This window comes from Pseudoliparis swirei, chromosome 24 (genome assembly GCF_029220125.1).
Source record: "Pseudoliparis swirei isolate HS2019 ecotype Mariana Trench chromosome 24, NWPU_hadal_v1, whole genome shotgun sequence".
In the NCBI taxonomy this organism is placed as follows: Eukaryota; Metazoa; Chordata; class Actinopteri; order Perciformes; family Liparidae; genus Pseudoliparis; species Pseudoliparis swirei.
The window spans coordinates 25655057-25681396 of NC_079411.1; the positions used below are offsets into that span (position 1 = coordinate 25655057).

The window sequence follows — 26340 nt, forward strand, 5'->3', positions numbered from 1 at the left end:
TGTGTGTGTGCGCGCTGTGCTGCAGGCAGAACTGATGACTCTTCATGTGCCTCTCTACCTACGAGAGCAGCTCTGTTGCCTAGCAACACTGCCCAAACAGCAGTCGCAAAGAGGAAGAGTCAAGTGCTCTCAAACCCTCATTTCTCTCTTTCTCTCGCGCTATTCCTCTTTACATTGTTCATTTTATCAGTGCATCAAACTATTAGTCAATAAGTACAGCTAGTTTTCTGCATGTTGAAACCAATAACCCATCCACATGTTCAGTGTGTGCATCTGTGTATATATATATTTATATACAGGACTGTCTCAGAAAATTAGAATATTGTGATGAAGTTCTTTATTTTCTGTAATGCAATTAAAAAAACAAAAATGTCATGCATTCTGGATTCATTACAAATCAACTGAAATATTGCAAGCCTTTTATTTTTTTAAATATTGCTGATTATGGCTTACAGCTTAAGAAAACTCTAAAATCCTATCTCATAAAATTTTAATATTTCCTCAGACCAAGTAAAAAAAAAGATTTATAACAGCTGAGTGTTTGTCAAGGCTCAGGAAACCCTTGCAGGTGTTTCGAGTTAATTAGACAATTCAAGTGATTTGTTTAATACCCTACTAGTATACTTTTTCATGATATTCTAATATTTAGAGATAGGATATTTGAGTTTTCTTAAGCTGTAAACCTTAATCAGCAATAAATCAGAATAAAAGGCTTGCAATATTTCAGTTGATTTGTAATGAATCCAGAATGCATGACATTTTTGTTTTTTTAATTGCATTGCAGAAAATAAAGAACTTCATCACAATATTCTAATTTTCTGAGACAGTCCTGTATATATATCTCGGCCAGCTCTAGATTAGGATCATACATTTACACACATAGAGATTATAAATGTGGGATTCACCAAAACCGAGAAAAATGTGTTATTGTCTGATTCCACATGTGCTCAGCATGTCGTGCGTCAGCAACACAGCTGATAAACATTAAACATGTCAGCCGTTTGGAGATAGTTCCCACTTCAATAATAAATATAAACTCACTACGCTTAAATCAAGTCCAGCTTGAGAGACGTATGTGTGGTGGCAAGTTCAATAGATTGAAACATTGCTAAAGGATAAACGTGTAACAAGTTGAAATTAGACTGTTTGCTTTGGCTTGTAGTTCATGGTTGTGTGTTTGTTTAGGACGTGTGTGCGTGTGCATGCCTTTGTGTGTGTGTGTGTGTGTGTGCGTGTGCGGTCCATGAGAATTTGACCCGTCCCCTCTCTCGGCTCGTCTCTGACGACGTCGTCCCGAGCAGATGGGATTCCTCCATCGTGGCAGCAACATCCTGCTGCTGCTCGGCACACACGCTCACAGGCCGTACGCTGGGTGCCACTGACCCAGAGGGAGGAGAGGAAAGAGGAGGGAATGGAGGGAGAGAAGAGAGATAGATGGCGGGATTAGAGGGAAAGCACATAAAGCAATGGAGTAAGAAGTGGAGAGGGAGCTTCTGGTTTCTCCATATCTGTGATATAATATTGCAAGCCTCTAAAATCCTATCTCATAAAATAATATTTCCAAGTAAAAAAAAGATTTATAACAGCTGGGCTCAGGAAACCCTTGCAGGTGTTTTTAATTAGACAATTCAAGTGATTTATACCCTACTAGTATACTTTTATTCTAATATTTAGATTTCTGAGATATATATATATATATATGTGTGTATATATATATTAAAAGAATATTTTTTATATATAATATTATTTATATAAATATCTAATATTTTTATATATATAATATTATATATATATAATATTATTTATATATATATGATTTTGTATATATATATCTGTTTCTCTTTGTGTACATTCCTGACGTGGATGATTATTCGGGGCATTGAGAATAATCCAAATGTAACAATAATTTTTTGCTCTAGCCACCGTGTCTCTTACCACTGCTCTTCCCTCTTCCTCCTCCGCCTCCTCCCCCCCTTTCTCTCTTCTATACCGACTCCTTCACCTCTCTCGTTATCACTTCCTTCCCCCAAAATATGCCTCCCCCTCCTCCAGGTTAATCTAGCCTACGCCTATGAGACCAAGGATGCGCTGTGCCTGGTGTTGACCATAATGAACGGCGGAGACTTAAAGTTTCACATCTACAACATGGGCAACTCCGGCTTCGACGAGCAGAGGGCCATCTTCTACGCCGCCGAGATCTGCTGTGGCCTCGAGGACCTGCACCGGGAGAGGATAGTCTACAGGTTAGACCACATGTTTTGGGGAGAGTGTCGAAGATTATTCTTGTGAAATCTATATATTTTTTTAGGCTTAAGAACATCTTTCAGGGGTATTTTGAGGATCTCTGTCTCTGAGGACCTTTTGAGGTTTACTGGACCAGAACAACATTATGTAAGCTTGTTGTTGTTGTCCGGGAGAATTTCTCGACAACTGGCTAAATGTCCTGGTCTCCGAAGGAACACTCCCGATTTTACACCGGACGTTCAGTTTACTTTAATATTATTTTTAAAAAAATATATATATATAATATTATTTATATATACATATATATATAATATTATTTATATATATATAATGTGTATATATAATATTATTAATATATATAATATGTATATATATAATATTAATATATATAATGTGTATATATATAATATTATTTATATATATATAATATGTATATATATAATATTATTTATATATGTATATATAATATTATTTATATATATAATATGTATATATAATATTATTTATATATATAATATGTATATATATAAGATTATTTATATATATAATATGTATATATATAAGATTATTTATATATAATATGTATATATATATATAAGATTATTTATATATATATATATATATATATAAGATTATTTATATATATATATAATATGTATATATAATATTATTTATGTATATAGATATATGTCCAGGGAGTATTTGCATTTGATTAGCACAAGTGCAAATGGTAAGTCCTGGATAATGAGTTGTCACTGGATTAATGTAGTCCTGATTTCACTGAGGTGCATGCACCTTTCTCACCCAATGGCGCCTCAGAGTAATGTTAAGGTAAACACTGGTGTTCTTGGTGGATACACACACACACACACACACACACACACACACTCACAGAGACGAAGCCCACGTGGTAATATAAACACACCGTGTTCCTGGAGCTCTGCATGTGTGACAATGAGTTGGCTACAAAAAACAGGGTTAAAATACAGTCTAATACACCTGTGGAAAGTTAATTTTAAAAAAATAGGCCATGACATATAAATGAGTTCTGTGATGATAAAATTCATCTGTTGTAACACAGGAATAGAGCTCGGAACAGTATAACGCACGATAACAAGCCAAGCAAACAAAGTGTGCAGATAAACCGTCTATTAATCCACATAAAAGATTGTAGAAACACACAACACAGACAATGAAATGTCAACAACATGACATGTTAATAAAGGATACGCATATTTATATTTTTGGCTTTTTCTGCAGGGATTTGAAACCTGAGAACATCCTTCTGGATGATCGTGGTACGTCCCCGTTTTGTTACTCCTTGCATCTCTTGAAGTTCTTCAGTTCACGCTCTCTCCTCTTCTTCATATTCCCATATCTTCTTTATTCTCTCTCTTTCATGCATCTCTTGCGCTCGTACTTTTTCATATTCACTTTTTTTTCTTCACTTTTATCACAAAAGATCATTTTGGTGCAACATGAGTAAACTTCATTCACATCTTGCTCTCTTAATATCTAGAAAAGGAAATGTATTCCTCTATAGATTCTAATTCAACGTCATCTTATTTAGGTTTTTAATCTTTTTTGTTGTTGTTTTTTTCAGGACACATCCGCATTTCCGACTTGGGCCTCGCCGTTCAAATCCCCGAAGGCGAAACGATACGAGGGAGAGTGGGCACTGTCGGATACATGGGTAAGAGTTTGGGTAACCGACGCCCTCTTCTACCTCCCCGAGCCTCTCACTCCTCATCCCTCCCTCCCTCAGCTCCCGAGGTGATCCAGAACGAGAGCTACAGCGTCAGCCCCGACTGGTGGGGCCTCGGCTGCCTGGTCTTCGAGATGATTCAGGGCCAGTCGCCCTTCCGGAAGCGCAAGGAGCGCGTCAAGCGGGAGGAGGTGGACAGGCGAGTGCGCGAGGACCAGGAGGAGTACTCCGACAAGTTTGCGGAGGAGGCGAAGGACATCTGCAGACAGGTGAGAGGGAGGAGAAGGAGGTGACGGCCGGTTGTGAGACGCAGGAAGGAGGAAGGGAAACGCATTCAGGGCTCCATCGCACATGACGCCACTCTCAGAAACGCGTCGCGAGCAAAACCATCGTTTTTCAGGCGCGCATAAAAGTTCAAATATTCTCAACTTTAAGCGCGAGTCGCACCGCTCATCGATGTCAATTAGATCAAGCAAGAGGCGGGCTTTATTACTTTACCACTTCCTTCCTGTTTTCGCGTGGTATTCGCCGTACTCTTTCCTCCTTTTGTTTTGATATCGTGAACCCAAATCCTACGGTTTTTGGGGGGATTCTTCCTCCTCCTCCTCCTCCCACACCACGTCAAGGGCAAGAGCACGACGTCTGCTTGAATCCATTGTGTAAATTAAGTTTTAGCGCCCGGTTTGCGTACGCACGCTCGCTCCACAGGCGCAGCGCGCCGTTTTGCCCGGCGCGTTTTACAGGGCTCGTACGGTCATGGAAAACCTGGATAAGTCATGGAATTTTTAAATGGTCATTTCCAGGCCTGGACAAGTAATGGAAAAAAACTTAAATCATAAAAGTTTTGGAAAAGTCATGGAAATATGTTATAATTTACGCCGAGTTTGAAATATTGAATATGTTTTTTAAAGAAAGACGCTCAAAATACAAGCCGGCATTTTCTAAATTTGTCATGTTTATACAGAGATTTCCGTTTGGTCATGGAAATTTGGTTTAAAGTCCTGGAAATCCATTGGTCAAAATGTGTAAGAACCCTGGTTTTAGTAGCGGCTGCGCTTTTACAAGTCACGCCACATTTATTTAGAGGACGCGGATGCGTGTCGCTATCGAGAGAGGAACTTATCGATGGATTTCTGCCGGATGCGACGTCTCCACCAGTTCCATAAAGACGTCTCTCTCTTCCGTGTTCACCGAGTCGTCACCAACGTTGGTCTGGCTGCCGTCGGGCGCCGGACAGGTGCTGCACCCGTGTGTTGGTCAGGGTTGGAAACAGTGCAGAGGAGCTATCCATCTGTGAGCCTTAACACATGAAGGAGTTCATATTTCTGCTATATGCAGAGTCATTTCTCCTCTTTTAAGGAGATCAGTTGTTTGTTAATACGTAGCGGTCTGACCGCTCTGCAACGGGGAGTCACTGGGCGGGGCGGTGATCGGTGTGACGTGGTGGAATAAAATGACCCGAGGTTCAGCAGATTCATCATCTCCCGGAGGAGGAGGAGGAGGAGGAGGAGGAGGAGGAGGAGGAGGGATATATTTGAGTTGTTATGTTTAAACTTCTTCTCCTCATCCTTCTCCTTCTTCTTCAGCTCCTGGCCAAAGACCCCAAGGAGCGACTGGGTTGTCAAGGTCGAGGGGCCATAGAGGTCAAGCAGCACCCCATCTTCAGAAACATCAACTTCAAACGGCTGGAGGCCAACATGCTGGACCCTCCCTTTAGCCCCGATGTAAGAACAACACACACACACACACACACACACACACAGGCTTGATTCACAAGCTTGTAGTCTAAAACCTCAGCGAGCAGCAGTTCAGTATACAGGAAATGCCGTTATCACAAATAAACAAACACTTATACTACAAGCCAGTTCTCAAAATAAGCGATTACATCAGAGTTTCCCCGTTTTGTGGTAATCATACTGATACCAGTGGAGCTGGTGAGTAGTCGATGTCTGAGGTACCTTCCCTAGATAAATGTAGTTCAACCAAAGACACTCATAGATTTGTTTGCCTCCAAGAACAGCTGGTCATTCAGAGAATTATTCAATTATCCGTGTCATAAATAGCCTGAGTGAGGGGGAGGGGCTGACCTGAGGGGTTAAATCAATAGCTGAAAGTAGATGGTGCTATCTGGGTTTCTATTTTGGGGTGATTCAGGTCAGTACTGATAAGGAAAACACAGCAGCAAAGAGTCTTAATGCATGTGAGGACTTTCCTTGTTCAAATATCCATCCCCCTTTCATGCAAAATAGATGCACATTTCACAGTCGTCTGTTTTCTCTCTTTTTCTCTCTCTCTCTCTCAGCCGCGGGCCGTGTACTGTAAAGACGTCCTGGACATCGAGCAGTTCTCCACCGTCAAAGGCGTGAACCTTGACCCCACAGACGACGACTTCTACCACAAGTTTGTCACAGGCAGCGTCTCCATCCCGTGGCAGAACGAGGTACTGCAGGCGGATGATGTCATCGTTAGACACGCAGTATGCAGTACAGCGTAGAAATAGAAAACACCTGTATTGAAGAACAATACCTTCCTTTAAAGGACACGTATTATGCTCCGTTACAGGTCCATACTTGTATATTGAACATGGTTACATGCTTCAATGGTCAAAAAAGTTTAGTTATATGTACCTGGATTCTGCTTCTGTCCGAAAAGCACTGTTTTAGTGCATTAAAAAAATAATTGCGTTGCTAAGCGACAGCTTGGGTCTATGTTTACTCCCTCAAGCTGATATTATTCACATATGAAAAAAATATGGAAATAAACGAGGACACATTAATCAAGTTTTTCCGTTTAAAAACTGTGAAATTATCCATATTTTGTATAGTTGTGACATCACATGGCTTGTTTTAAAGCCATCGTTTCTGAATACAGTGTTTCTCCATGGATCGAGTATTTATATAGCGATCACATCTGCTGTTATACTAAAAAGATTCCAACAAACTCACTTTTCAAAATGTGGGACTTTTAATATAGGGCACTCATTAAAATACTTTGAAATTCAAAATGTCCTCACTACAGTGCTATTGGAGGACAGAACAATACTGTTTTACTGTTGTGACTGTTGAAAATATATATATTGTTTTTAGATAAAAAATCAACATCAACGAAGTTACCATATTTGGTTCCTTGACAGTTTGCGGTAAAAACGAAGTTACCATATTTGTTCTTTTGTCAGTGTGGTAAAGAAAATCAGAGTATTTATTTAAAAATACAATTAATACATATAAAAGGTGAAAAGGAATATATATTTAATAATATAACATCACTTTTAGAAGATTACAAAATTACAATTTCTCCATATTGAGTATTTATAGAGTAATTAGATCTGCTTTATAATTTTTAAAAATGCAACAAACTCACTTTTCACAATGTTGGACTTTTAAGAGTGACGTAGAAGGATACATATGTCTAATTGCTTTTAAATGTGAATTTTCCATTGCTTGTGAATGAGTCAAGTTTTGGAATATTTATGGGACACAGTGTACAGGTGTTCAGTTACAACCTGAGATGGTCACTTAGACCGCTACCTGTAGAGAGGGTTGCGATACAGACGGCACCCTCCTCCCGTACGCTGGCGTTCAGGCCTTTTGGAGAACCCAACTCCCTCAGGAAGTGACCGTCATCGCCATGGATAACTCACCCTCTCGTCCTTTTTCGTAGATGATCGAGATGGAGTGCTTCAAAGAAATCAACGTCTACGAGACGGACGGCACTCTGTGCTCCGATCTGGACGTGAATCGGCCCAACCCTCCACCGAAGAGAGGCTTCTTCTACCGCCTGTTCAGAAGAGAGGCAAGTGCTAGTGCTCCGGCAACTGTCCGAGGGGGAGGGGGCTAAGGTACTTCCTCTCTTTCCTTCTTTTCCTTCCTCCCCCAGGCCAATATGTGAACGTGTTCAGCCCTGAAACCCTGAGTCGATGTGTAGTCTCCAGTTATGTCATCCCTAGTTTAAAATTGTGGTTAGAATAAGTCTCTCTCTTTTTTTTCTTTTTTTTCGCATGTTCTTTTTCCGTATGCCACGTTCTTTCGAGCGCGGTGAGTCTCGAGAGGAGCCGGTTTGTGGTCGTGGGAAGACTTACGAACACTATCGAGCTTTGCTTTTAAGAGACGAGTGTTAAAAAATATATAATTTAAAATCCTATCTATTGTTTTTACTGTAATTTTAGTTATTTTTATTCCATAGCTTCTAGGATGTTTTAATTATGTGATGTGAAGTGAATACCTAAAAAAGCGCTATATAAATGTAATGCATTATATTATTTTTTCAAAATGTGTTTATTTGATTTTTTTTTTTTTTTTTTCCTTCAAGGAAGAACAAGTTACAAATGCAGTAAACATAAGAAACATGCTACCAGACAATAATAAAATTAAAATTAAAATAATGATTAAAATAAAATAAAATTTATTATTTTTATTATTATAATAACTTCTTCTATAGGCAGCAGCCACGACTCGATTATTATTTTCAATATTCTCGTCTCCTCTGAGTCGACATGTTTTAAGGCAGCGGTGGCGTTCGTGGGCGTTCCTTCGCCCTGCGTCTCGCCTCTCAGGGTGCATCCGGTCAGCTCTGTCTTATTGGCCGATGGCGTCGCGGCTGTCTTTTAAAATGTAGTGGACACCAGTTTGATCCACTCCCGGAATCATAATAGTACTTGTCGTGCGCTGACGTTGCGGTCGGCGTGACATCATCGTGTGAGGCGGCGTGGCGATGACAGTCGGTGACGTTGTATCTTCACTTCTGGTTCTTCTCAGGTCTGTTTTAAGAGCGGCGACGACGAGATCGAGGAGCCCTCGCGACTTTAAACCACTCCCTCCGCTGAACTTCACCACAAACTCCAACCGAGCGCGCAAATCTTAGGAACTCAGTGAATGTTGACCTGTATTTATGAGCTGTATTAAAAGTGTATTATAATTAAAGGAAAAAAAAGATGAGTTTAAAGATTTTGTACATTTGTACTTGAATTTATGTCTAGATGTATATTTTCACTAAAGGTTGTATTGTACAAAAAGCCATAAAAGTACCACTTGAATGCATACATTACGTTTTAGATTTCCTTTTTCTTTTGGAAAGAGTATGATGATGTGTATCGGGAATCTTTTTTTAAATTTTTTTTAAAGAAGCACAGTACCAGTTTTTGTTGTGTTTTTTTCATAATTTTTTTTCTTCAATGTAGCATATGTTCTTTTTTTCATTGTGTTTTATTTTGACATGTGCTGCATGTTTGTCATTGATTTGGTCAACATGACATCAGATCCACCCGGTTCCCAAAATAACTGAGCCCCCCCCCGCTTAAGGCTCTGGTAGATCTGAATGAAGCGCATTGACCCAAATGGGGGGAAATAAATCCAGTCTTGCATTGCCGTGTCGATGCCATGCTCCACCTGCCCCCCCCCCCCCCCCCCCCGTTAGACTTCACATTGGTTTGATCCACATCCTTCCATCAGTCACCTGTTGGTGTAGTGAACCGTCTTCTCGGTGCCTGTCCCTAACTGCATTCTTGCAGAGGGTTGGCACGGATTTATATCCGACAATATGGAGTCGGCAAGTGCAACAACTAGTATATTTAAAGTAAATATCATAGAGGCTCTGGTCTGATTATCATTCCTGTTTTCCAGAATGTGTGTTCTCATGGGCTCCGATCTTTAACTTCAGATGTCCGACTGAGTTTCCTTCCACGTCTTTTGTTCATCCTCATCTCTTTATATATATATTTTACGCCTCCTTGTGTCGTACTCTCTGGCTTTTTCTTTGTTTCTTTCCGATGTCTCCGGTTATCGCTATGAACCTGTTTCCATGTTGCCGAGCGGAGATCCTCTTCCCCTAAAATATCTTAGTCATTTGCCACCTACATTTTCAGTGTACCAGAAAGTGAGGTGGAGCTGGAACACCTGAAATCAGGAGGATGATGATGATGATGATGATGGTGATGGCACTGTAGAAGAGGTCTGATCGGCAGCTGATATATTGATAACAAATTGCTGCTGCAGCAAATGAACTTCCATTGATTAGTCAGCAGCCATCAGCCTGTTGATCATAGATGGCCCGACGGACACACCCCGCTAGTAGACCCGCAGTTAGACCCCCCATAGTTGTGTGTGTGTGTGTGTGTGTGTGTGTGTGTGTGTGTGTGTGTGTGTGTGTGTGTGTGTGTGTGTGTGTGTGTGTGTGTGTGTGTGTGTGTGTGTGTGTGTGTGTGTGTGTGTGTGTGTGTGTGTGTGTGTGTGTGTGTGTGTGTGTGTGTGTGTGTGTGTGTGTGTGTGTGTGTGTGTGTGAGTTTTCCTCATTTGCATTTCGGAAAGGCCTTCAGAGACTTTTTTAAATTTAGCTTTTTAAGGCGGATCCTGTTTGCTCCCCATCACCTGTTTTTAATGCTGTGAATACCCAATCTGGACATGTTCACATTGTGTGTGTGCGCTGTTCATTGTAAGCCGATGCATTTGAAGTACAACAATACGATAGTCAGAGATCACGTCGGGGACTTCAATGTCACTCATTTACAAAATTCAACCCGTCTACAATTACAATGGCACTCGTATAATTTACCATCCTGATATCTCATTTTAAATGTTGCACATTCCATCGTCAAACATCAGGAATCGAATGTGTGCACCTGTCGCTGGCTCGTCATCACTTTGACTTACTTTTACTTTTTGTTGCTCTCAGGCACATGTTGAAGCTGATTTCTCTTTGCCTCTGTAGATTTTAGCCTTTTAGCTCTTTAGCCTCAAACGAACCTTGTAAATGATGTATTTCTAACATGTAACTTAAGACGCACTCTAGAGCGTCTGCCGCCCATGCCTCTGTCATCGTTTGAACTGTTTGCTCGGATACCATCCATATAGCGGTGAAGGAAGCCGCTGCACTACGGTGTTGACTGACTATAGGAAAGTGTCTTTAACTTTATTTTTATTTTTATTTTTTTTGGCCAATGAGACCAAAAGCTACATCGAGTAAATCGAACGTGTCTCGTCTGAAAAATGTTCTTGAAGAAAGACAGACTGCCTTTTATTATCATTATTATTATACGTGCCAATTAGCGAGTTACGTTCTGACATCCCGCCTTTTTTTCTTTCTTCTTCCCCTCTTTTCTATCATTCCGTCCATTCTGAGAGAAATTCCTTCCACACAAAGGAACTTTTTACAAACAGCTGAACAGTTTTTTGAATGTCCGCACTAAGTGCATTGTAATGCCTGTTTTAAAGAATACATATGTTTTTATTACTCAAGCATGTATTGGTTTGTAATACTTCAGGTTCCTTGTGTATGTAAACGATGACGTTCGAGCGCCAACATATCTCACTGGTATCTCGAGGACCGCTTTATAAATGGCAAGGTGACCCCCCTGTTTTAATATTCCCAACATGCATTCCTTCTCTCCGGCCTTCCTGGTGAGTGTCCCTCCTGGAAAAGGCGGGACGACGCTCACCAGCAACGTTTAGAAGTGAGAGATCCTCAGTTCCTTGACGTCACTCGGGGGTCTCCCCACTCGTCTGTCCACATGTGTCAGATCGGTGATGGATTCAAGGAAGGAGAGGAATGACTAAATGCATTATCGGTATTCAAACGAGGCCCTGGGACATCTTGATTATTCTTCTTTTTTTAAATTTTCTTTTTTTGTATCTGTACAGTCATGTCGTTCAACCACTGCAGTCATTGTTAATTCTTGTACAAGTTGTATCACTGGTTGTTGTACCATATCTGACATTTGTAATTATGAAATAATACACTGCCATTTGTATAAAAAAAAATTGCTTCTTGACTTATTTTCTGTCGTAAATTGATGTTTGTTGTGAAATAATGTGAATATTGTGAGATGTAAGCAATGTCCAAGCCACAATATATACACGATCTGCAGGCGAGTTGTTTGTGAAATCTTCGTTCTACTTCCTTGACCCATAAACATAACGTTAGAGGTCTAAATGTATTCCGAATGGGTGGTGTGGTTTACACCTTTAATAAGTTCCCTACCGAGTCATCATGGGTGTGTAGGACATTTTGGTAAATGTTAAGTCACTAAGCTAAATAAATGAGATGTTCGTGAATATGTTTTGCGCCAAACGCAGTCACGGTTTTCCTCACTTGCTTCTTTACCTTCATGCGTTCCTGGTGGGAGGGACGAGGAGAAAACGATACAAGGAGAGAGGAAACAAGGAAATGGGTTTGAATGGGAAATGAGACGTTTCTTTCCTCTGAAGCGTCTCGCTAAGCAACGTCTGTTTCTGATGATCTGTACACACACACACATGACATCCCTGACCTTTGACCTCACATCGGATCAGGAAAAACTCAAGAAATAGAAAAAGCCCTTTCAGGGGGCAAAAAGGTAAGAAGAGCAACAGGAGGATCCTTCTCCAAGATGGACAGAATAATAGATGTCATGTGACCAGAGTTACAACACATTCAATGAATATGACAGTGGTGTAAGGTATTCAGATCCGTTACTCCTACCACACATATAGTAGTTTTAAAAATTAAAATTACTGCATTTTGTGGTATAATTTGTTTAAAACTGATGGATTTAAAATAATTGTTTATTCAACTCATTTTAATCGGATCATCAGAGAAAAATACTCTTCAGTCAATGTACTCATCCAAATGTGGAGGATTTATTAGGCGAATATAGTCGAGGGCTATGACGACACATTTAAACCATATTGTCATTTAAAAAAAGTCCTGCATAGTTTTTACATATTTAATGTATACTAAATGATCTTCACTGTCTCTCCTACGCAGATATCTTGGTGCACTGATAACAAACACCGCTACATCATCGGTGTTGCTTAAATATGTTTCTACAATCTGGATTACAGCGGTCCCGTGACAGCCACAATAACAACAGAGGAGGGAGAAAAAAAACCCGAGTCACCCATTGGTTCTTTCCACAATCAATCATTGTGAAACCGCAGTCTGATTGGCCACTGACGCCACGCCCCTCCCCTTCTCTGTAAACTCACAAATGCCACTTCCTGGTGGGATTTGTCGGGGGAATACAACGCTGCATCAAAGATGGCTTATTATCGACCAACATTTTGTTCATTTAGGAAGCACGTTGGGAAAGAATAAGATATATCTTGCCCGAAGAGAAGCCGGTGCTACTTGTCGCGAGCGGTGTTCTCACTCTCGTCGCACGACGCACCGCTCTCTCTCTCTCTCTCCTCGCGCTAACTTAGCTAGTTAGCTCTCACAGTATAAATATTAGCTCGTCTAGCTAGCGTGCTTACTGGTGATTTGCTAAAATGGCCACCATGGAGAAATTAATGAAGGCCTTCGAGAGTCTGAAGTCATTCCAGCAGCAGCAGGGCCCGCCGACCGCCGAGGAGCTCGCCCAGAGGCAGTAAGTGGGATGTTTGTGGGACGGAGCGCTGCACAGGCGGGCTAGCTTAGCTTCGTGCTAACGCCGGAGCCCCTCAGATAACGCACCCGAGCTCTGGCGGCTTGAAGCCGGGGAGACGCAACCGGAGGCTGGTAGTTCAACTTCTCCGCTGTTTTAGATGGTGCACCAATGCCCCGAGGAGCTTTATCGTCTTATATTATTATTATATGTTAAGTGTCAGCCGTTGCTGGATGACCACGCACCTGCCGGAGGGACAAGGGGGCCGATTAAAGTGTTCGAGGCTCCGCTTCAATAAGTTCCCCTCGGGAGAATACTATTTGGAAATCTGCGTCGACTCGTTTTGAGTGTGTCATTGTGTAGTTTATGGTTTAATTTGTTTTTTGTTTCGCCCCTGCTATAGGAACCAAGCTGTGTTATCACATGGAACACATGCCAAACACATTAAATCAGAACACAGTGCAGACACAATAAGACCATAAAACATGGCAGATGATCCATATGGGTCCATATGGTTTAACCATATTTATCCGTTGTTAAAAACTAGACGGATTTACTGGAAATGATTGACAATTGGCTGAATAATAATACATTTAAAAGGGTGGACAGGTTAATATAGGGGGTTCCTTTCAGTCCACGTAGGGGTCTCTTTAATTGCGACACAGCTGACTACTGTTGATGTGTTTTCTGAGGTAGCACAGACTTCTTAATTGAAATATTACATGTCATTTAGCAGACGCTTTTAACCAAAGAGACTTACAATAAGTGCATTCAACCTAGAGTACAAACTAAGAACAACAAGAATACAGAAAGTAACATTTCCTCAACATAGTCAAACTACAAAAGTACCACAATAAGAGCTATTTAAGTGTCACTGAAGTGCGACTGTGTTTTAATCCAGATATAGTCGGAAAAGATGTGTTTTTAGTTTCCGGCGGAATATTCCATGTATTGTGCGGTTTAGTACCTAGAAATTTAATTTCAACCCTCCGGCAGTTGAATTTCTTGTCGACTTAAACCCAATTGTTCTGTCAATATCTTTTTCTCTCGCTCTTTGCTTCTATATCTCCTTGTCGTCTTTTTGCTACTTGTTGTTGTTGTCGTCGGTCTCTTCTTCTCATCCTCCCCCATGTTTCCTCTTTCACAGGAAAAAGGAGCAGGCGACCACGAAGAAGGACCGGGTCACGCACTGCCTGACGATATGTGAAAACATCGTGGCTCAGTCTCTGAGGTAGGCCTTGCTGATTGAACCTTCAATCAAGTTTACATTTCACTTTTATTCTTAATAACGGTGACTCGAGATAAATACAATACATGCCAGTTTCATTGCGTTGAGAGGATATGGCTTTTTACCACCTGATTTTATTTGAACTTTTCTGCCTTGGGTGGGCAGTAGACACTTGTTTTATTTTTTCAATAGCTTAAAAGAATCCTTTTATATTCAGAATTATACATATTTTTCTGATCTATTTATTCCCTCATCTGCTGTGTGTATAATGATCTGCAACAAGCCATCTGAATTACTAGCTTGCTTACTTTGCTTTTGTCTTTATGTATTAGACATTTCTTTTATTCTTACAGTCAAGTATTAAAAATAAATAAAAAAATGTAGCCACTAAGGCTGTGGTTCACTCGGAGAAGGGATGTTCATCTCCATGCAGTTCACAACCAAACATGACCATAATCATCAATAATTCCCCATAAAGCCTCATTAAATCTGACACCTAGCTGAATGGAAAATGTCACTTGTCTGTGTTCATTTCCGTGTTTCACCTGTAAACGCTTCAGAATAGCGACCATGCCTTGAATTTACGATGGCGGTTGAAAAAGATGAATCTGTATGTGCGTAATGACATTTGCCCCACTTTTCTTCCCTATGGTCCTGGGAGCAGAACGTCTCCAGAGTTTCAGAAACTGCTGGGCATCGCCATGGAGATGTTCCTCCTCTGCAGCGACGACAGCGAATCGGATGTCCGGATGGTAGCCGACGAGTGCCTGAACAAAATCATCAAAGTGAGCACCGAGCGGCGCCCGACACTTGTCTTTTCTCTCCACTTTTCAACGTTGTCCGTCATTGTTTCGTCAATAACGTTGATCAACAATTATTTACAGTTGGTACCCACTGAAGAGACGATACAATGACATAACAATGAGCCTTGATTTGGGTGTGCACGATGTAATAAGATATGTTAGCGCGTCAATTTTTTATATTTATCTCCAGGCTTTGATGGACTCCAACCTGCCTAGACTGCAGCTGGAGCTGTACAAAGAAATAAAAAAGGTATTAGATAAACTGCCTGTGCTATTTTTAAAGCACCAGTTTCATCCTCACAAATGACTACGGTTTGTTTGTTGTGATACGATGTTAAAGAAGATGTTGTGTATGTGTAGAACAGCGCCTCGGAGTCTGAGGGCAGCGTTGTGGAGGTTTGCCGAGCTCGCTCACCTCATCAGACCTCAGAAATGCAGGTATGCACACAATGCCTGAACACGTCTTTCTACTTCATTCACATGGCGTGAATATTTAAATGACTGTACAATCGGCTACGGCTCGGGGGAGGAACATTAGCGTCTCCCTCGGTTTAAAAATGTTCTTTCTTCTGTTTGCGTTCTCATCCCTCTCTCCGTCTCACGCGCTCCAGACCCTACCTGGTCAATCTGTTGCCGTGCGTCTCTCGAATCACCAAGCGGCAGGAGGAGTCGGTCCAGGAGACTCTGGCGGCCGCGATGCCCAAGATCATGGCCGCCTTGGGGCACTTCGCCAACGACGGCGAGATCAAGGTATCCACCCGGCAGGAGCGCTGAAACTGCACATTATGTAACATCAATTTGAGCGCAGATCATTTTGTTCCTTCAAATAGTTGTCTTGCTGCTTTTATTTATTTATTTGTATGCGTTACTCGCATAACACAAAAAGTATTAAACCGAATTGCATGAAATTTGGTGGGATGATTGGTTATTATCCGGGGACCATTTGATTAGATTTTGGGATCGATCGGGTCAAAGGTCAAGGCCATGAAAAGGTCAAAATCTTCTTTTTACCATAGCGCGGTCAATTTATATACAATTGGCATGCAACTAATGCCAACATGTTCATAATTCAATGCCCAATCTTATGATATGCAAAGGTATGCGCTCTACCGAGTACCCATTCTAGTTTTGTGTTTCCTCTCTTTCACTACCAATTTATAGAAGAGAGACTCCTTTTTTTTAAATGGATTGATTTTCCCATCTTGGATCCACACATGTTTACATTTTTAAGGATTGCTCCCTTCCAGCACTGTCATAAATCTCTCATTTAAAAAGTTATTAAGATGCAACTAACTTAACAAATGATACACAGTCGTTTGACGGGAGCTTAGAGAAGGAAATATGAACGTCTTGCAAAAGTTTGCTTCCATTGGAGTCTCAACCCTTTCTGTCCCAGGTGCTGCTCAAGTCGTTTGTGGCCAACCTGAAGTCCAGCTCCCCCACCATCCGACGGACGGCAGCCAGCTCGGCCGTCAGTGTGTGCCAACACTCCAGACGCACCAGCTACTTCTACACCTGGCTCCTTAATGTGCTGCTGGGTAGGAACACACACACACACACACACACACACACACACTGACTTAACAGTTAAGATTATAGAAAACTAGAAAGGTACCTTTCTTTAGTTATTTTGTATTGAATGCTTATCATTTGGTTGTATTTAGTGTGATTGTTTGGTCCTTCCCTCCCTCCTCATTGGGTCCTACTCTTGGATGGTAGATGTATAAGTATAAACATGTGGGAGGGGATGGGTGGGAATGTTGGGTGGGTGTGTATGTGGATATGGATAGATGTGTGCTGATTTTATTTTGTTGTAGATATATATATATATTTGTTAATTTTTTTCTTTTTTTTCCTCGATGTCAAGGACTAATCTGTTTGTGGAAAATGCAAAATAAAAAGTTATAAAAATAAAAAAAAGATTATAGAAAACATTAGTGAGCTAGTTTGGTATCAAGTGGCTACAGACATTCAAAGACGATCAAGTAATCACACGCCCTGACTTTCAAACCGTTTTTTAGGTCTGCTGGTTCCTGTGGATGAAGAGCACCCCACCCACCTAATTCTGGGGGTGCTGTTAACCCTTCGCTACCTGATGCCGCTGCTGCAGCAGCAAGTCAACACCACCAGCCTCAAGGGGAGCTTTGGAGTCATGCGGAAGGAGGCCGACGTACAGCCGACCCCGGAACAACTGCTGCAGGTAGAGAGCGAATGTGTGCGTGCCAGCATGGCCCTCTTGGCCTCGGTGTCTTGGTGCGCGATTCTTGCACCTTCCGCCAAAAAAAGTTCCTCGTTTGTTTGTGAAAACATTCTTTGGCAATAAACCTGTTTCTGATTCTGATTAATACAGTTTTTTTTTTTACTAAATGTAATCTTGTGTCTGAAGGTGTACGAGCTGACCCTGCACTACACGCAGCACTGGGATCACAACGTGGTCACGGCGGCTCTGGAGCTCCTGCAGCAGATGTTCAGGACCCCCCCGCCGGAGCTTCTGCACATGCTCATCACCGCCGGCAGCATTGTTCACGGCAGCGTGTTCCGCCACGATGCCGAGAGCCGGGCGCGCTCCAGCAGCATCCTGCATCCTGCATCCTGCATTTGAAGTACATTTGAAGTACAACAATACGATAGTCAGAGATCACGTCGGGGACTTCAATGTCACTCATTTACAAAATTCAACCCGTCTACAATTACAATGGCACTCGTATAATTTACCATCCTGATATCTCATTTTAAATGTTGCACATTCCATCGTCAAACATCAGGAATCGAATGTGTGCACCTGTCGCTGGCTCGTCATCACTTTGACTTACTTTTACTTTTTGTTGCTCTCAGGCACATGTTGAAGCTGATTTCTCTTTGCCTCTGTAGATTTTAGCCTTTTAGCTCTTTAGCCTCAAACGAACCTTGTAAATGATGTATTTCTAACATGTAACTTAAGACGCACTCTAGAGCGTCTGCCGCCCATGCCTCTGTCATCGTTTGAACTGTTTGCTCGGATACCATCCATATAGCGGTGAAGGAAGCCGCTGCACTACGGTGTTGACTGACTATAGGAAAGTGTCTTTAACTTTATTTTTATTTTTATTTTTTTTGGCCAATGAGACCAAAAGCTACATCGAGTAAATCGAACGTGTCTCGTCTGAAAAATGTTCTTGAAGAAAGACAGACTGCCTTTTATTATCATTATTATTATACGTGCCAATTAGCGAGTTACGTTCTGACATCCCGCCTTTTTTTCTTTCTTCTTCCCCTCTTTTCTATCATTCCGTCCATTCTGAGAGAAATTCCTTCCACACAAAGGAACTTTTTACAAACAGCTGAACAGTTTTTTGAATGTCCGCACTAAGTGCATTGTAATGCCTGTTTTAAAGAATACATATGTTTTTATTACTCAAGCATGTATTGGTTTGTAATACTTCAGGTTCCTTGTGTATGTAAACGATGACGTTCGAGCGCCAACATATCTCACTGGTATCTCGAGGACCGCTTTATAAATGGCAAGGTGACCCCCCTGTTTTAATATTCCCAACATGCATTCCTTCTCTCCGGCCTTCCTGGTGAGTGTCCCTCCTGGAAAAGGCGGGACGACGCCACCAGCAACGTTTAGAAGTGAGAGATCCTCAGTTCCTTGACGTCACTCGGGGGTCTCCCCACTCGTCTGTCCACATGTGTCAGATCGGTGATGGATTCAAGGAAGGAGAGGAATGACTAAATGCATTATCGGTATTCAAACGAGGCCCTGGGACATCTTGATTATTCTTCTTTTTTTAAATTTTCTTTTTTTGTATCTGTACAGTCATGTCGTTCAACCACTGCAGTCATTGTTAATTCTTGTACAAGTTGTATCACTGGTTGTTGTACCATATCTGACATTTGTAATTATGAAATAATACACTGCCATTTGTATAAAAAAAAATTGCTTCTTGACTTATTTTCTGTCGTAAATTGATGTTTGTTGTGAAATAATGTGAATATTGTGAGATGTAAGCAATGTCCAAGCCACAATATATACACGATCTGCAGGCGAGTTGTTTGTGAAATCTTCGTTCTACTTCCTTGACCCATAAACATAACGTTAGAGGTCTAAATGTATTCCGAATGGGTGGTGTGGTTTACACCTTTAATAAGTTCCCTACCGAGTCATCATGGGTGTGTAGGACATTTTGGTAAATGTTAAGTCACTAAGCTAAATAAATGAGATGTTCGTGAATATGTTTTGCGCCAAACGCAGTCACGGTTTTCCTCACTTGCTTCTTTACCTTCATGCGTTCCTGGTGGGAGGGACGAGGAGAAAACGATACAAGGAGAGAGGAAACAAGGAAATGGGTTTGAATGGGAAATGAGACGTTTCTTTCCTCTGAAGCGTCTCGCTAAGCAACGTCTGTTTCTGATGATCTGTACACACACACACATGACATCCCTGACCTTTGACCTCACATCGGATCAGGAAAAACTCAAGAAATAGAAAAAGCCCTTTCAGGGGGCAAAAAGGTAAGAAGAGCAACAGGAGGATCCTTCTCCAAGATGGACAGAATAATAGATGTCATGTGACCAGAGTTACAACACATTCAATGAATATGACAGTGGTGTAAGGTATTCAGATCCGTTACTCCTACCACACATATAGTAGTTTTAAAAATTAAAATTACTGCATTTTGTGGTATAATTTGTTTAAAACTGATGGATTTAAAATAATTGTTTATTCAACTCATTTTAATCGGATCATCAGAGAAAAATACTCTTCAGTCAATGTACTCATCCAAATGTGGAGGATTTATTAGGCGAATATAGTCGAGGGCTATGACGACACATTTAAACCATATTGTCATTTAAAAAAAGTCCTGCATAGTTTTTACATATTTAATGTATACTAAATGATCTTCACTGTCTCTCCTACGCAGATATCTTGGTGCACTGATAACAAACACCGCTACATCATCGGTGTTGCTTAAATATGTTTCTACAATCTGGATTACAGCGGTCCCGTGACAGCCACAATAACAACAGAGGAGGGAGAAAAAAAACCCGAGTCACCCATTGGTTCTTTCCACAATCAATCATTGTGAAACCGCAGTCTGATTGGCCACTGACGCCACGCCCCTCCCCTTCTCTGTAAACTCACAAATGCCACTTCCTGGTGGGATTTGTCGGGGGAATACAACGCTGCATCAAAGATGGCTTATTATCGACCAACATTTTGTTCATTTAGGAAGCACGTTGGGAAAGAATAAGATATAGCTTGCCCGAAGAGAAGCCGGTGCTACTTGTCGCGAGCGGTGTTCTCACTCTCTCTCTCTCCTCGCGCTAACTTAGCTAGTTAGCTCTCACAGTATAAATATTAGCTCGTCTAGCTAGCGTGCTTACTGGTGATTTGCTAAAATGGCCACTATGGAGAAATTAATGAAGGCCTTCGAGAGTCTGAAGTCATTCCAGCAGCAGCAGGGCCCGCCGACCGCCGAGGAGATCGCCCAGAGGCAGTAAGTGGGATGTTTGTGGGACGGAGCGCTGCACAGGCGGGCTAGCTTAGCTTCGTGCTAACGCCGGAGCCCCTCGGATAACGCACCCGAGCTCTGGCGGCTTGAAGCCGGGGAGACGCAACCGGAGGCTGGTAGTTCAACTTCTCCGCTGTTTTAGATGGTGCACCAATGCCCCGAGGAGCTTTATCGTCTTATATTATTATTATATGTTAAGTGTCAGCCGTTGCTGGATGACCACGCACCTGCCGGAGGGACAAGGGGGCCGATTAAAGTGTTCGAGGCTCCGCTTCAATAAGTTCCCTCGGGAGAATACTATTTGGAAATCTGCGTCGACTCGTTTTGAGTGTGTCATTGTGTAGTTTATGGTTTAATTTGTTTTTTGTTTCGCCCCTGCTATAGGAACCAAGCTGTGTTATCACATGGAACACATGCCAAACACATTAAATCAGAACACAGTGCAGACACAATAAGACCATAAAACATGGCAGATGATCCATATGGGTCCATATGGTTTAACCATATTTATCCGTTGTTAAAAACTAGACGGATTTACTGGAAATGATTGACAATTGGCTGAATAATAATACATTTAAAAGGGTGGACAGGTTAATATAGGGGTTCCTTTCAGTCCACGTAGGGTCTCTTTAATTGCGACACAGCTGACTACTGTTGATGTGTTTTCTGAGGTAGCACAGACTTCTTAATTGAAATATTACATGTCATTTAGCAGACGCTTTTAACCAAAGAGACTTACAATAAGTGCATTCAACCTAGAGTACAAACTAAGAACAACAAGAATACAGAAAGTAACATTTCCTCAACATAGTCAAACTACAAAAGTACCACAATAAGAGCTATTTAAGTGTCACTGAAGTGCGACTGTGTTTTAATCCAGATATAGTCGGAAAAGATGTGTTTTTAGTTTCCATGAATATTCCATGTATTGTGCGGTTTAGTACCTAGAAATTTAATTTCAACCCTCCGGCAGTTGAATTTCTTGTCGACTTAAACCCAATTGTTCTGTCAATATCTTTTTCTCTCGCTCTTTGCTTCTATATCTCCTTGTCGTCTTTTTGCTACTTGTTGTTGTTGTCGTCGGTCTCTTCTTCTCATCCTCCCCCATGTTTCCTCTTTCACAGGAAAAAGGAGCAGGCGACCACGAAGAAGGACCGGGTCACGCACTGCCTGACGATATGTGAAAACATCGTGGCTCAGTCTCTGAGGTAGGCCTTGCTGATTGAACCTTCAATCAAGTTTACATTTCACTTTTATTCTTAATAACGGTGACTCGAGATAAATACAATACATGCCAGTTTCATTGCGTTGAGAGGATATGGCTTTTTACCACCTGATTTTATTTGAACTTTTCTGCCTTGGGTGGGCAGTAGACACTTGTTTTATTTTTTCAATAGCTTAAAAGAATCCTTTTATATTCAGAATTATACATATTTTTCTGATCTATTTATTCCCTCATCTGCTGTGTGTATAATGATCTGCAACAAGCCATCTGAATTACTAGCTTGCTTACTTTGCTTTTGTCTTTATGTATTAGACATTTCTTTTATTCTTACAGTCAAGTATTAAAAATAAATAAAAAAATGTAGCCACTAAGGCTGTGGTTCACTCGGAGAAGGGATGTTCATCTCCATGCAGTTCACAACCAAACATGACCATAATCATCAATAATTCCCCATAAAGCCTCATTAAATCTGACACCTAGCTGAATGGAAAATGTCACTTGTCTGTGTTCATTTCCGTGTTTCACCTGTAAACGCTTCAGAATAGCGACCATGCCTTGAATTTACGATGGCGGTTGAAAAAGATGAATCTGTATGTGCGTAATGACATTTGCCCCACTTTTCTTCCCTATGGTCCTGGGAGCAGAACGTCTCCAGAGTTTCAGAAACTGCTGGGCATCGCCATGGAGATGTTCCTCCTCTGCAGCGACAGCGAATCGGATGTCCGGATGGTAGCCGACGAGTGCCTGAACAAAATCATCAAAGTGAGCACCGAGCGGCGCCCGACACTTGTCTTTTCTCTCCACTTTTCAACGTTGTCCGTCATTGTTTCGTCAATAACGTTGATCAACAATTATTTACAGTTGGTACCCACTGAAGAGACGATACAATGACATAACAATGAGCCTTGATTTGGGTGTGCACGATGTAATAAGATATGTTAGCGCCGCGTCAATTTTTTATATTTATCTCCAGGCTTTGATGGACTCCAACCTGCCTAGACTGCAGCTGGAGCTGTACAAAGAAATAAAAAAGGTATTAGATAAACTGCCTGTGCTATTTTTAAAGCACCAGTTTCATCCTCACAAATGACTACGGTTTGTTTGTTGTGATACGATGTTAAAGAAGATGTTGTGTATGTGTAGAACAGCGCCTCTCGGAGTCTGAGGGCAGCGTTGTGGAGGTTTGCCGAGCTCGCTCACCTCATCAGACCTCAGAAATGCAGGTATGCACACAATGCCTGAACACGTCTTTCTACTTCATTCACATGGCGTGAATATTTAAATGACTGTACAATCGGCTACGGCTCGGGGGAGGAACATTAGCGTCTCCCTCGGTTTAAAAATGTTCTTTCTTCTGTTTGCGTTCTCATCCCTCTCTCCGTCTCACGCGCTCCAGACCCTACCTGGTCAATCTGTTGCCGTGCGTCTCTCGAATCACCAAGCGGCAGGAGGAGTCGGTCCAGGAGACTCTGGCGGCCGCGATGCCCAAGATCATGGCCGCCTTGGGGCACTTCGCCAACGACGGCGAGATCAAGGTATCCACCCGGCAGGAGCGCTGAAACTGCACATTATGTAACATCAATTTGAGCGCAGATCATTTTGTTCCTTCAAATAGTTGTCTTGCTGCTTTTATTTATTTATTTGTATGCGTGTTACTCGCATAACACAAAAAGTATTAAACCGAATTGCATGAAATTTGGTGGGATGATTGGTTATTATCCCGGGACCATTTGATTAGATTTTGGGATCGATCGGGTCAAAGGTCAAGGCCATGAAAAGGTCAAAATCTTCTTTTTACCATAGCGCGGTCAATTTATATACAATTGGCATGCAACTAATGCCAACATGTTCATAATTCAATGCCCAATCTTATGATATGCAAAGGTATGCGCTCTACCGAGTACCCATTCTAGTTTTGTGTTTCCTCTCTTTCACTACCAATTTATAGAAGAGAGACTCCTTTTTTAAAAATGGATTGATTTTCCCATCTTGGATCCACACATGTTTACATTTTTAAGGATTGCTCCCTTCCAGCACTGTCATAAATCTCTCATTTAAAAAGTTATTAAGATGCAACTAACTTAACAAATGATACACAGTCGTTTGACGGGAGCTTAGAGAAGGAAATATGAACGTCTTGCAAAAGTTTGCTTCCATTGGAGTCTCAACCCTTTCTGTCCCAGGTGCTGCTCAAGTCGTTTGTGGCCAACCTGAAGTCCAGCTCCCCCACCATCCGACGGACGGCAGCCAGCTCGGCCGTCAGTGTGTGCCAACACTCCAGACGCACCAGCTACTTCTACACCTGGCTCCTTAATGTGCTGCTGGGTAGGAACACACACACACACACACACACACACACACACACACTGACTTAACAGTTAAGATTATAGAAAACTAGAAAGGTACCTTTCTTTAGTTATTTTGTATTGAATGCTTATCATTTGGTTGTATTTAGTGTGATTGTTTGGTCCTTCCCTCCCTCCTCATTGGGTCCTACTCTTGGATGGTAGATGTATAAGTATAAACATGTGGGAGGGGATGGGTGGGAATGTTGGGTGGGTGTGTATGTGGATATGGATAGATGTGTGCTGATTTTATTTTGTTGTAGATATATATATATATTTGTTAATTTTTTTCTTTTTTTTCCTCGATGTCAAGGACTAATCTGTTTGTGGAAAATGCAAAATAAAAAGTTATAAAAATAAAAAAAAGATTATAGAAAACATTAGTGAGCTAGTTTGGTATCAAGTGGCTACAGACATTCAAAGACGATCAAGTAATCACACGCCCTGACTTTCAAACCGTTTTTTAGGTCTGCTGGTTCCTGTGGATGAAGAGCACCCCACCCACCTAATTCTGGGGGTGCTGTTAACCCTTCGCTACCTGATGCCGCTGCTGCAGCAGCAAGTCAACACCACCAGCCTCAAGGGGAGCTTTGGAGTCATGCGGAAGGAGGCCGACGTACAGCCGACCCCGGAACAACTGCTGCAGGTAGAGAGCGAATGTGTGCGTGCCAGCATGGCCCTCTTGGCCTCGGTGTCTTGGTGCGCGATTCTTGCACCTTCCGCCAAAAAAAGTTCCTCGTTTGTTTGTGAAAACATTCTTTGGCAATAAACCTGTTTCTGATTCTGATTAATACAGTTTTTTTTTTTACTAAATGTAATCTTGTGTCTGAAGGTGTACGAGCTGACCCTGCACTACACGCAGCACTGGGATCACAACGTGGTCACGGCGGCTCTGGAGCTCCTGCAGCAGATGTTCAGGACCCCCCCGCCGGAGCTTCTGCACATGCTCATCACCGCCGGCAGCATTGTTCACGGCAGCGTGTTCCGCCACGATGCCGAGAGCCGGGCGCGCTCCAGCAGCATCCTGGAGCTCATCGGTAAACGCAGCGTTCAGTCGGGGTCGTCTCCACGAAGCTTTTGTTCACTGTATTCACCGCGTGATCCACGGGGTTTTACACATTCACCTGGAACTATAGAGACCAATGTATCTGCTTTTTATTTCTTTAACCCTTCCTGGTGGACTTTTGGTCGTCCAGGCTGTTTTGTTGCTCGACTCTCGTTCCTGCTTTTTGTTTCTGAGTTTACAGCCTCTTTCTCCGCTTGGCTACTTCTAAATACTCTATCGCCTGTACGTAATTAATAGTTTTCCGAGTTAGTTTTTAGACTTCCTCTGAGCTTTTGCTGCTTTTCTCTTCCTTGCCTCCTCTGTTTCTACTTCCTGTTTCCTGCCCTTTGCAGCGGGGGGAGGGTCCTCCTGCAGTCCACTCCTTCTCAGGAAACAAAGAGGTGACTCTGTCTATTCATCACCTCGACCCTCTAACTCGGAGGTCTCAAACTCATTTCACCGTGAGCATCATGGCCGCCTCTTAAAGGGCCGGTTGTAACTCTATAAACTACTCCCAAACATTGTTAAATAATTCTCTTTGCATTTGATTGTCGTTTATTTGAGTGTAGAAATGTTGTACGTAAGAACATTCCTCTAGTATTATAACATAAATCCATTTAATTTGAAACCTTCAAAATAAAAGCACAGGATATTTTTCTTACTTTTATTTAAGAAAGGGTGATCGTATGTCTTTCAAGCCGTCAGGGGCCACATGAAATGACGTGGCGGGCCACATTCGGCCCGCGGGCCTTGTGTTTGACACCTGTGCTCTAACTGATCATTAGATTGGTTGGCTAGGGTGGTTGATTGTCTTCTCAATTCATGACCTATTGTCAATAATTCACAATATTATTTTTCTACTGTGTGTGTGTGTGTATATATATATATATTATTTATTTTTAAAATTTTATTTATA

The 26340-nt window shown here is 41.7% G+C and overlaps 2 protein-coding genes across 3 annotated transcripts in view; both read left to right on the top strand.

Moving 5' to 3' along the window:
* grk4 (G protein-coupled receptor kinase 4) overlaps positions 1-8989 on the top strand; it is a 44637-nt gene extending 35648 nt beyond the window's left edge. The window contains exons 9-16 of one of the 2 annotated variants that reach the window (XM_056408948.1): positions 2053-2243; positions 3505-3542; positions 3848-3937; positions 4010-4218; positions 5536-5673; positions 6252-6389; positions 7610-7787; positions 8704-8989. In XM_056408948.1, coding sequence (XP_056264923.1) covers positions 2053-2243; positions 3505-3542; positions 3848-3937; positions 4010-4218; positions 5536-5673; positions 6252-6389; positions 7610-7786 — 981 coding nt within the window. In that variant the 3' untranslated portion in view covers position 7787; positions 8704-8989. The remainder of the gene's footprint in view (positions 1-2052; positions 2244-3504; positions 3543-3847; positions 3938-4009; positions 4219-5535; positions 5674-6251; positions 6390-7609; positions 7788-8703) is intronic. The other variant, XM_056408947.1, reaches the window with a different exon arrangement.
* Positions 8990-12948: 3959 nt separating this feature from the next.
* htt (huntingtin) overlaps positions 12949-26340 on the top strand; it is a 51945-nt gene continuing 38553 nt past the window's right edge. The window contains exons 1-19 of the mRNA XM_056409598.1: positions 12949-13286; positions 14431-14513; positions 15163-15296; positions 15505-15582; positions 15675-15799; positions 15926-16064; positions 16711-16852; positions 17336-17514; positions 17701-17901; positions 20688-20794; positions 21934-22017; positions 22679-22796; positions 23008-23067; positions 23178-23257; positions 23431-23569; positions 24218-24359; positions 24847-25025; positions 25212-25416; positions 25778-25825. Coding sequence (XP_056265573.1) covers positions 13189-13286; positions 14431-14513; positions 15163-15296; positions 15505-15582; positions 15675-15799; positions 15926-16064; positions 16711-16852; positions 17336-17514; positions 17701-17901; positions 20688-20794; positions 21934-22017; positions 22679-22796; positions 23008-23067; positions 23178-23257; positions 23431-23569; positions 24218-24359; positions 24847-25025; positions 25212-25416; positions 25778-25825 — 2341 coding nt within the window. The 5' untranslated portion in view covers positions 12949-13188. The remainder of the gene's footprint in view (positions 13287-14430; positions 14514-15162; positions 15297-15504; positions 15583-15674; positions 15800-15925; positions 16065-16710; positions 16853-17335; positions 17515-17700; positions 17902-20687; positions 20795-21933; positions 22018-22678; positions 22797-23007; positions 23068-23177; positions 23258-23430; positions 23570-24217; positions 24360-24846; positions 25026-25211; positions 25417-25777; positions 25826-26340) is intronic.